The sequence below is a fragment of the Apis cerana genome, linkage group LG3 (genome assembly GCF_029169275.1).
Source record: "Apis cerana isolate GH-2021 linkage group LG3, AcerK_1.0, whole genome shotgun sequence".
NCBI classification, from domain to species: Eukaryota; Metazoa; Arthropoda; class Insecta; order Hymenoptera; family Apidae; genus Apis; species Apis cerana.
In genome coordinates, this window is record NC_083854.1 from 13355156 (window position 1) to 13367500 (window position 12345).

The following is a 12345-nucleotide window of genomic DNA, read 5'->3' on the forward strand; positions in this document are numbered from 1 at the left end:
CGACACAATGTTAGATTCTCAATAATAAATGTATGTTGATGATATAAAAAATGTAAGGCATTCATTTTATAAAATAAATATATTTCATAAAATAATATTTTTTAATACATTTTTTATAATGTATTAAAATATTTTAATTATATCGAATATATACAATATAATAATAAAACAAATCATGAATCAAAAAAACAATTTTTTGATAATTAATTTTTCATATACGATACAACACAAAATTTGCATATCGAGAAATATCAATTAAAATTATATAAATAATTATTTTTAAAATTATTGGATCTTTTTTTTTTTTAATAACATTTTATCATAAGATTTACTAAAAGATAAATTTATTCATCAATATCAATATCAATTTTATTAGGTAGAAAAATATTTTCAATCGATAATTGTTATATATTTGTAAATATAATATCTTTTTAATAGAAATATATATTTAAAAATTAAAAAATTATACGTATTTACAAAATCACATATTTTTCTGCTTATAATATAATAACACTTATTCTATTTATAAAACGCAGAAAAATAAAATTAATAAGAAAACAATTAATTATTCAAATATAACGAACAGATATAAAGAGAAATTTTTTATTATACAATCTGTTTCGATAACTTGAAAAACATACAGATATAGAAAATAAAATAATTTATATCATATTGCAATTATGAAAAAGTATGATAGTTATAGATTTTAATTATTTTAATTAAAAATTTCTGTTAAACATAATATATATTAACAAAATGGACAATATTTCATCAGTGAGAAACATTACCACATCTATAATGACTTAACTTCGCCAATTTATAGTCTTGATCTTTTTATATTATCGTGTCTGTTTAGCAATGTTCCACAGCATAGTTTATATTAGGCTCCATTCAAAATAGTAGGAGCACTATGCTTATATTTGGTCAGAAATATTATTCTTGTTTTCTGCCATCAGCCTCATAGCTGCCTCTCTTCCCTGTGTTAAGAAGAAGGAAGAGGAGGAAAAGGATGGGTGGAAAGAGTTGATCCCCGGAAGACGCGCTACCTGCGTACATTAAATCCCCGTGTTCCATCTGGTCCAATAGGCATACGAAGAATGTTACTTGGTAACCCACTACTACTCGGAGTCGTCGATTTTGGTTGAATTTTATTTATTTCTTGCATTAACTTTTCCTCCGGACTTTTTTCTTCACCTAAAATTCTTTTTCTTGCTTCCGCATATTCTTGTTCCCTCTATAAATAATTTTAATTTTAATCACATAATTTTTTTTTTACATATATCATTTCGGAATATTAAAAATATACCTGTTTCAAAGATTTAATAGGATGTTTTGGCTTATCTCCATTCACTAATGGTCCATCACCACTACCTTGTGAATCTCTCGAAGGTCTTTTCAAAATTTTTACCGTCGGTTTTGGAGGTACATATTGAGATCTCATACCATCTTCCCCTAACATTATCATTCTGGTACTCGAATTGTGACTGGTTTTGAAGCTAAGGCATTATAATCACAAGATGTTATGATTATTAAAAAAAAATGCGAAAAATATGTAGATACAATTCTTACAATAATACTTTTATACCATTAATATTTATTTATTTATTTTTAATATTTAATATAAATTATAATTGTAAATTTCTTAAAATTGCGCTTTTTTAATATCTTCTTACAATATTAATACTTTCAGATACAATATTAATATTATTTATAACAATATTAATATTTATTTATAAAATTATATATTATATTAATATATTGGGTTGAGTAAAAAGTTTTTACTCTTTTTTTTTTCTTTATTAGATATCATTATATTATTTTTATACAAAATGAATCGTTCAATCAATAATATTATTTTCTCATTCTTTTCCAACTCATCAGTATCTCAGATTTTTTATCTCTTTTTTTATTTACACTTTATATTTTTTTCATTTGATGATTTTACAAGCAATCAGAATAAACGATAATATTATTTTCAACAAATACTTTTTATAATTTCCTATTTTATTTAATAAACAGTATACTTGTATATACATAATCTTAATAAAATACGATTCCTTTCCGATGTAATATGTCATTTTCCGTAAATTTTATGAATTATAATCTTTCGTTAGATATAAGATTTTCTTTTTCTCTGATTCGCTATTTATTTTAAGTTCATTATCTACATTTAATATTTATTTAAAAAATGGTTTCCGTTGTGCGTAGATTTCTTAATCTTTGTTATATATAATCCAATATATTCATATAACAAAAGGTAAAGCTCAAAATCATTGTAAAATAATAGAAGATTTTAACAACACACATTTGGAAAATATTGAAATTAAACTCTTTAATAATGATTTACAACATATTACCGACAAATCATTCTTTTTTGGTCTCTCAGAGTATGGTGGTCCATATATCAAAATCTCTTGATCGATATTTTTGAAAAAATTTTATTATTTTCAAATCTTAATAAGATATTCTCCATACATTTCACAAACATTCTTTACTGTTTGTAAGATTGCGATTGATTCTCTGAAACTTATAAAGGAATAAGAATCAAATATGCACTTTATTAATTAACATTTTGTAATAATTTTTATAACAAAAAAAAAAAAAGAAAAAACTAAATTATACGATAAAATATCATAATATCCTACCATTCATTCAATAATTCAATAACTTTTCATTCAACCCAATATTTAATACATTATAGTAATTCTTAAAAATTTCATTTTATTCTTTTTTAAATTTATGAATGAAAATATGAATTATTTTACAATTAACAATTAAATAAACTAATCTCACCTAGAAGATTCTATTTCCTCTAACGCTTCTACTGCATTTAACTGAAGAGCATCCAATCTTTTGTTGAGCACCTAAAACTCATCAAATTTTAAATTTATAATAATATGATAACATTTAATAAATATATAATGTACGCACGCGCGCATACACACACCATACACACACACATACACGCGCACATTACATTAAGAATATTATATATAAAATAATATAAAATAATATACATTATATATAAAATAATATAAAATAATATACATTATATATAAAATAGTATAAAATAATATAAAATAATATATATTATATATAAAATAATAATAAAATAATGTTATTTGATTTAACAATGCTGAAAAAATCTATAAATAAATGTATAAACATTTGTAATTATTGAAAAAAATTTTTTCATCGTTATCATTGAATTATTTTCTTGCAATATTTATTATTTGTATGAATAAATGATATAACATATATTGTATGTTAAATTATTATAAACATATGCTACATATTACGCACGTTACCAAATTGGTTTTTATATAATCTAAAACTGTGCATTTTAATATTTCTTTTAATCTATTTGAAAAATAGATCTATAAAGAACAGATAAGTAATATTTTGTTAATTTTGTTCCATTTGTTCAAGATAAATAATTAATTAAATTTTATATTTTATAAGTAATGTTTAGAAATTTTTTCTTAAATCTATTTTCTATCAGGTTTAGATTCAAGTTTTACAATCCATTACTGGATAACAAATAACAATGTCATAGTCTTATCAAATATAAAAATTAAATGGTAAATTTAATTTTTCTACAATTTTAAAATTTTGTACAAATTGTACAATTATATTTTATTTATATTTATCTTTTCAGAATTTCTATATATCTTTGAATTTCCATATATCGTTTCTGAATTTTGCATCATTACATAATATAATTTTCTTTTTCTAGTAATACAAATAATCTATCATTTTAAAATTATTTTGAACGTTCAATTAAACAATATTTATAGAATAAAATTAAAAACAAAAAATGATTTTTTTGACTTATATATCATTAAAATATATTTTTATATTTTTTTGTAAATAATTAATATATAATTAAAGTTTCATATTTATATGTCAATGCGTTTATCCAATCATAATATGAGAGATGTTAGAAGAAAATAATTTTTATTGGCAATTATATATTTTTACATATAAATGAATAAGAATAATCACAGGAAGAAAAATATATAAATTTTAACTTTAATTTCTAATTTTTAACAGTTATAAATTCTTATATATCAAACCATATATTATATCAATATTTCTATTCATTACGTTAAATAATTTAATATTAGATTTAAAATACCTTGTATTTCATATTCCATACTTATTTTTATATACATGTATATGCATATATATCAAAAGTGTATCAACATATTATAATTAATATAAATTTAAACATATCAAAATGTAGATTTTTAAATAAAATATATTTTTGTTTTATCAATAAATATCATTGACCATATGGATACATTCATTCAATAGCAACTAATTTATATATAAACGTAATTAAGAAAAAAACATTGATTTCACGACTATAATATTTAAAATTATATCATCAAAGTATTAAATTTAAAATTAATCCTTCAAAACAAAAACGTTATCCACAGTAGAGGTTAAGGTAATTATTTCATTATCAAATCAACTTCAAAGAATATCGTCTCAAATATAAAACGTAAAAAATAACTTACCTCTGATTCTTCAATTTCTTCCCAACTTTCAAGAACATCATCCATAGTTGACATTTTTTTGAATTATGCACTTATTTTTAACTTTTATAAATCACCTTGAAAAACTTAATAGCATTCGCATGAATCAAGGAACGTATACATACATCTGTAAGATTGGCATATGTATATGAAGATATTTTTTGGTAAGAGAAATATTAAAATAGTTATATTATGTCATATTAGCCAAATAAAAGAATCGAATATTTCCTAGATAAATTTCTTTTCAGCGCCATATTCAAATTAGATTTTATATAAATATACGCGTAATAAGCTAAAATCTATATTATATTATAATTTAAAATATATATATTATATATATATAAGAGAATAATATATAAATAATATACGAATTATATATAAATCGCGTCTTTACTTTAATCATTTTATTATAATTTATTCCAATTATTTTTTTTGCATATTTTTTTCATTTTTTTTTCGTTATTTAAATCATTCGTTTTTATAATATTTTGATATGGATATCTATATATATATATATTTATATTTGTTTCGTTTTTCTCCGTAAGATGAATAAATCGCAAATTTAATTTTTAACAAATAAAGAAAATAACAATTAAGAATTTTGGATATATTATATAAATATAATTTTTATAATTTAATTTAATAAGTTTTTAATTTTTTAATTAAAATAACGCATTAATGATAATAAACGAGAAAATTTATCCGTGTTCGTACCATCTTGAACATATCGCTGCCACGTTGGCCGCTTATAACCGTATATAGCATTGCACGTAAGGATTAGGATAGGAAATACATATTTGAATGTATGCGTAAACAAATATCATTATTATATATGCATGTAATTTATTAAATTTCTTATCGTTTCATAATATACACACAAAAATTCATAATAATACTCATATCTTTCACAAACAGATTAATCTTTTAATCTCATTTGCATTTATCGATACATTTTCGGTCTAATAATCGATTCGAATTACTTATAAATTTTCACGAATAACGAAAGTTATCGAAGTTTGAAAATTCTTTGGAGAAATATTTCACGCGCTTTCGAAATTTGTTCTATCGATCAATGGATCAAACATACGATTACTTTCGTCGCTTTTCTAATAATCGACTCGAAGAATTATTTTTATTTATAAGAGAAATTTTATATAACAAAAATATTAAATCAAAAATCACATTTCGGAATTTTTACAATATTAGCGTCCTGCGAATCTATATTTTAGAAAAGAAAATACAAACAGAAATCTCTCGCGTTTAATAACGATATCGATATTAATTCTCGAGAAATCATGGTTCGATGAATTCGATAAATATAAATATTATTTTTAGAATGTAATATAACATAATATTAAAATATACGTATAACTTTTAAGATTGCGATCGAGGATTAAGAGGATAATTTCAACCGAATTAATTTAAATCTTACCTCACAATTCAATATGTTATTACATATCGTTACGTTTATAATTACATTTATAATATACTATTGTTTATGAAAACATCTATCATAAAAAAACTATCTATCATAATATTTTATATAAATAACGACGAGTTTTATCGATAATAGATAGAAGATCAAAATGAAAGATACGATACGTTAATGGAAAAAATAGAGCAAGAAAAATAATGAAAAAAGCGACAAGAAAAATATTAAGAAAGAATAAGTGATCGCGTATAAATTGAAAAAAGAAAATCAATTTTATAAAACGAATGACATAACGAATGATAAATAAATATCATTTATCTATTTAATTTATCTATTTATTCATCGATATATCAAATTAAATTTATAGTAAATTATTTAAAAAAAATAGAATCAAAGAGTACGAATATGTATAAACACAACAATCAACAGCATTATTAGTAATTATTCACATTATTCCAAACATTCGAAATTCGAAGAATCTAAGGATCATTTATAAAAATTGCGATAAATCGAATTTTTTAATTATTTTTCAATAGAAAAGAAGAATAATACGGAGATAGGGAAAAGAAGATGAAAATAACGATAATGATAGATAGCGTAACGATTATTTTACCGATCGGCATGTAAAATATACATATCAAGAAAAGAGAAAGAAGAGTAAAAGCGCGTGATTCCGACGATCAATCTTGATTCTATGAAGACGAAGCGAAAGTAAGAAAGAAACGTAGTGGGGACCAAGAAGGTATAGACTATAGCGAGTCGTTAAGAAGCTGCAGTGTTTCGCGAAGGAGACACAATTCGAAAGAGGATTAAAATATACCGTCTATTTCTCAGTGACCAGTGTTTGGAATAATCGATTTGGAATAATCGATTTGGTAAATCGCGCGAATCACTTTCATCAAATTAAATAAAAAAAAGAAGAGAAAAATGATTAACGTATATTTTGTAACGATATTGGCTGTGGTTGCTGTAACACGTAAGTATCATATTTTAATAATCTTTCGCGCAAAATTTAAAATAAAATATTTGATATAATTAATAACTTAATTAATAATTAATAAAATTTAAAAGATCGCGTTAAAATTATAAATACGTTAAAAATATTTTCGTCGAACTTTTTATTATCTCTTTCGCCATTAAAGCGTACATATATCTATCATTTTAATTTTATATTTATCGTATTCAATATTTCATTATGTAATTTAAATTAATATTTCAAAAATTATATCTAATTTTGATTAATTCAGACATTATAACTACACGATTTTTTTCTTCTTTTCAAATATCGATCGTTTATTATATCATTTTTGTAAGTAAACATGCATTTCTTTTTTTTTTATTTTAATTTATATCCATAAAAACAATCAATTTCCTTTTCAATGAATTAATATTAAAATTATTATCATATATAAATATCGCAAGAAACAATAACATTTAAAAAAAAAAAATAAAACTATTAAAATCGTATCGTATATATTTTTCAAGTAAAAGTAAAAACAGCGTACATCAATTACCGAGAACGAAAGGAATGATTTCACCGAAACAGATCTCAGACTTTCTCTTCAATTCTGAATAACAATTTGTCACACTTCTAAGATAATTATTTTTGAATTTTCGATATTCATAATCATCGTTTAACTATTAAATATTTAAATATAATCTAAAATTCATCGTTTATTCCGCGTGCAAAATAAACGTTCGTAAACGTCTCTAGTAAGTAGGTAAATTCCAGATGTATTCATTTCGCTCGAGAGGAGAGCGCGTAAGAAACATTCAAACTTTCTAAAGCGTAAATGTCAAATCTACTACATATTATATCGATGATGTTGCATAAGTATCTATAAACGATCACATATATGCGAAGATGTATACGCATGTATAAAACCGATAAATTATATATATAAAAAAAAAAAAAAATAAAACAATACCGATAAGAAATTTATGAAAAGATTACAGACAATTAGACCAGCTCGATCGTCTCTTACGTTAGCGCATATATTTTTCGCTCATGTATTTATTCCTTATTTATTCGTTTCTCGAAACGTTCCGATTTGCGTTATTACGCGTAAATATTACAAAACTACTATAAAGAAACTTAAGAAGATTTTTTTCTTCTCTCGTTGCATTTCTAATATTTAAGCGAGGTGCATCGAAATTTTTATTATTTTTATTCTTTTTATATCATATTTTTTTAAATTATACGATAATGTCAATAATAATGCGATAAAATCAAAGAAGTTTTAAAAAGAAAAGTAATGTAAAGAAAGAAGAAGAAATTAAAAAAAAATTATATCGCTATATAAAACGAATAATATAAGAGAAAGTTTATTCATTCGTGAAATTGCGTTACAGACGGTGCGTTCAATTGCCCGAGTAAAGATGGTCAATACGAAGACACGAAACAGTGCGACAAATATTACGAATGCATCGATGGCATCGCCACGGAGAAACTTTGTCCAGATGGACTCGTTTTCGATCCCTTGAATCGAAAAGTAAACAAATGCGATCACGTATTCAACGTTGATTGCGGAGATCGCCTTGAATTGCGTAAGATCGTTAGATATAATTTTTACACTTTATGCATTTCGAATAATTGAAGATAATGCGATAAATTACATAGAATAATTAATCAAATAATAATTAATTAGAACAGTCGTAAAAATAAGAAAAAAATCTTTGATTATTTTCTACATTTTTATAACAATACAAATACAAGTACAAATATCAAGTATCGAAAATTGTACGTTCGTCGGGAATAAAATAGAGTTACTCGAGTAGAAGTTACACGTTACGCGTGTCATTGGCTCTTGCGGTTAATGTCCTTGACATACAGGATACGATGACGATAAGTAACGAAAGTGCTTTAAATTCCCGTTAAATTTATATCTTTTCACGTTCGCAGAACCTCCTCAACCGACCAAGAAATGTCCTCGAAGGAATGGTTTTTTCGCTCATCCAGATGCATCCGTTTGTAATATTTTTTATAATTGCATCGATGGCGAAGCTATCGAAATTACATGTACCACCGGATTACATTTCGACGAGTATAGCGGAACATGCGTTTGGCCCGACAGCGCTGGTCGAGAAGTAAAAAGTTTTTTCATATTTTACACATACGTCTCACTTTTACTATTTTTTTCAGCCCGTAATATCGCAACCAATTCGATGATAACTTGGCATTACTTACAATCGTGGTAACGACAATTGAACGTCTTTAAACATCGAATTTATTACACGCATGATTATTTACAACAGTAATCACTTATCGTTAATAATTGTATAAATACAAAAATTAACGGAACAAAACACGGACGATACACTCGCATTAAATTCGATTTCTTCTTCGACAGGGATGCGGAGTAGTAGACAAAAAATTGAAAGATGGTTTCGAATGTCCAAGAGAAAGTCAAGTGGACACGAGAGGAATGGTCGTTGATCATCCGAAATTTGCTCATCCAGATGATTGTCAGAAGTTTTATGTCTGTTTGAACGGAGTAACACCACGAGAACAAGGTTGTAGCGATGGGACCGTTTATAACGAGGAACAACAAAGATGCGATGCACCGGAAAATGTTCCCGGCTGGTATATACAATTTAATAACGGTTAATTTATAAACGGAAGAAATTCGTAAATTCGCGAAATACAAAAATTATTACATTCTAGAAATAGGTTAAAAATAAAGATAAATCAAATAATTATAAATCGAATATTTATATTTTTATAGCGAGGACTGGTACAAGGACGATGATAAGAAACCATAAAATATATTTCATATTTATATGTCCCGCATCGGGATCTCGGCATCGTTTTAAAATCACGTCATCTTCGTTCAGCGTATAATCACGAATGTTACGACAATCGACATTGTTCATAAATAAAAAATTTTATTTTATCTCATTCAGATCTCGCTGGATTTCTCTCCCAACACCTATCTCGAATCGAAACGAAAAATGACGATACGAGAATAAATTCGTATCATTACGAATAATTGTTCTCGACGAAAGATATTAACAGGAAACGAGTTCACATCAAGATATCAATCACATTCCTTCACATTTTTCTTTTCGAAAATTTTTCTTAGCAAACGATACGACGCGTCGATACAGATATCATTCGTATACGAGGACAGGAATGTGAAAGTACGAAATGTCTTTGATATTCGTTTTCTTTTCCGGTAACCAACGAAGCGTATCGACAGTAACTTTCTTCCGGATAATTTTATTACTTCTTCGTCCTCGAATTCATCGCGTTATCAAAAGATATTTAACACGTTAAAAACGTATCGCGTTAAAAAAAAAGAATTAAATATTTGATCAAATTAGTTAATTTTTATAAAAAAAATTATTATTTAAAAAGATCGATATAATAAAAAATTTCGTCGAATATTCGAAAATTTTCTCGATATTAAATTTCGCAGTTATTTCATTTATCGTTTAACGTTAAATTAACAAATAATAAAATTTCACTAACTACGAGTTTCAATATACATTAAAAGACAAAATCAATTCAATTAAACGAACACATAATCTCTCGCAAATCGCGTTCGGATATTAGAGATAAGACGATAATAATTATAGAGAATAACAGAGAACAAAGCAAACGAAAACTGGAAGAAGTAAGAAATAAGCAAGCAAATAGTTAAATAGTTAAAAAGTTCTTTACAGTAACGCGTATACAATCCGCGACGTTTAATCAAACATAGTAATATTTTTTCAATATTTCGAATCAAAGTTAACATTTAAAGTGCCGACTCTATTTTATCGGGAATTTTAACTGGTAATATTCTATCTTATAGAAAATTCTTTTACATAGAGAGGATTTTCGTCATCAAAGACGGAGCGACGATATTCAACGACGTAAACATCGCATCACTCGCGGTATCAAAGATATACGTCAGATATAGATCATTTTGGTTCTTTCAGCTTCAATCTTTAAACAAAATTTTAATCTTTTTCATAGTATAGTTTATACGAATTAATATTTCATTATAACGCTCGAGACTAAAAAGAGGCAAAAAAAAGATAGAATTTTAACTTTTTTTTTTTTAAATTCTAAATTATCGTTAATACGGATAACGTTATATCATTACTTCGTTGTTTTAAACAAAAAGAAACGAAGGAAGAATAACGATACGATTACGCGATTTCTGGATCATTTCTTCATTATTATTTCTTTTTTTTTATCGTTCGTCGAATTTGTTTTTTCGAAAACGTTATACGATTATTTTTTATTATTCAAGTTTTATACGTTCTTTTCTATTAATTTTTATTATTTTAATAATTACATTTTAACATTTTACTCGATATATCGATAAAATTTATTCGGAGAGCAGATACACGTTCGTTTCGTTCCGTGTTCGGAAACCGACTACGTTTAATCGATACGCGTACGTATAATATAAATCGAAGAAACACGTCCGTTTCGCTTCGTAGTCGGAAAACGTTTAACCGATACGTATACAATAACAATCGACGCGACATCTCGTCACGATTTTTGTTCTCTATAATATTCGTAAGATTATTAATTTTTATTTCATTTTATTAATTCATCAATCATTATCACGAAGCTTCTTTTTTTTGTTTTTATTATTTAACGTTTAAAAAATTATTTATAAATTTTTAGTTTTAATATTTTTCGCTTTTCGAACAGTTTAATTTTATTTTCATTATTAATTTACGATATTCGTAAAAAGCTTCAACGATTTTTTCTTTATCTTTTCTTTCATTTCAATTTTTTAATCATTTTTATCGAATTATCGTTTAAATTATCAGTATCGTAAATCTATTTAATCATCAAAATTTAATTACGCTTTTTTTCGTAAAAGTATCTTTTATACATTTTCGACGAATTTATCGTTTTTCCTTCCTCTTATTATTTGCTGCGCTTTAATAGTTTTAACGATAATAAATAATTTTAATTACTCAAATAATTTAATTTTAATTTTTGATTTTTGTTTTATCGGTACAATTTCGAACAATTTTTTCTTTTTCTTCCTTAATAGAAAAATTTTTACGGTACGGGAACGTATACGAAATAAAAGAAAAAAAAAATAAAAAAATTGACTGAAAATTAAATTTCTTGGAAGAGACATCGAAAAATAGATGAATTCTAAATCCGAATGAAATAACGAACAGATCAGTGACAAACGACGCAAATTCTCAGTTCCATTCATACAATATGGAGTATTTTTTTTTTTAAATAAAAATGTTTTTTTTTCGGTGATCGATCGAAAACGAAAAACGATCCGGAAAGATGAAAGAATATCGAAATTAAAAAAAAAAAATTGCGAAAAATACTCTCAAGTATATTAAATAGCCGAAAATTAAAAGGTCTCGTCAGAGGGGCTGTGGCTAAGTCGGAACGCTGCTTCT

At 24.9% G+C, this 12345-nt stretch overlaps 2 protein-coding genes across 3 annotated transcripts; one reads left to right on the plus strand and one right to left on the minus strand.

The window, feature by feature from the left end:
- Window positions 1–64: 64 nt before the first annotated feature.
- On the minus strand, window positions 65–4663 carry LOC107995390 (SUZ domain-containing protein 1). 2 transcript variants are annotated; one of them, XM_017052875.3, is made up of 5 exons: window positions 4524–4660; window positions 2794–2870; window positions 2358–2526; window positions 1307–1496; window positions 65–1234 (listed from the first exon to the last, which is right to left on the minus strand). In XM_017052875.3, exons 3-5 carry the CDS (start codon window positions 2399–2401, stop codon window positions 1043–1045), a joined length of 426 nt encoding a protein of 141 aa, XP_016908364.1. In that variant the 5' UTR covers window positions 2402–2526; window positions 2794–2870; window positions 4524–4660; the 3' UTR covers window positions 65–1042. The 2 variants fall into 2 exon arrangements, with proteins under 2 accessions (XP_016908364.1, XP_016908363.1); XM_017052874.3 differs by lacking the exon at window positions 2358–2526 and having other exon boundaries at window positions 2794–2864; window positions 4524–4663.
- On the plus strand, window positions 4587–9871 carry LOC107995392 (protein obstructor-E). Its single transcript, XM_017052878.3, has 6 exons — window positions 4587–4705; window positions 6510–6949; window positions 8326–8520; window positions 8876–9060; window positions 9324–9556; window positions 9699–9871. Exons 2-6 carry the CDS (start codon window positions 6901–6903, stop codon window positions 9733–9735), a joined length of 699 nt encoding a protein of 232 aa, XP_016908367.1. The 5' UTR covers window positions 4587–4705; window positions 6510–6900; the 3' UTR covers window positions 9736–9871.
- The last annotated feature ends 2474 nt before the right edge of the window (window positions 9872–12345 follow it).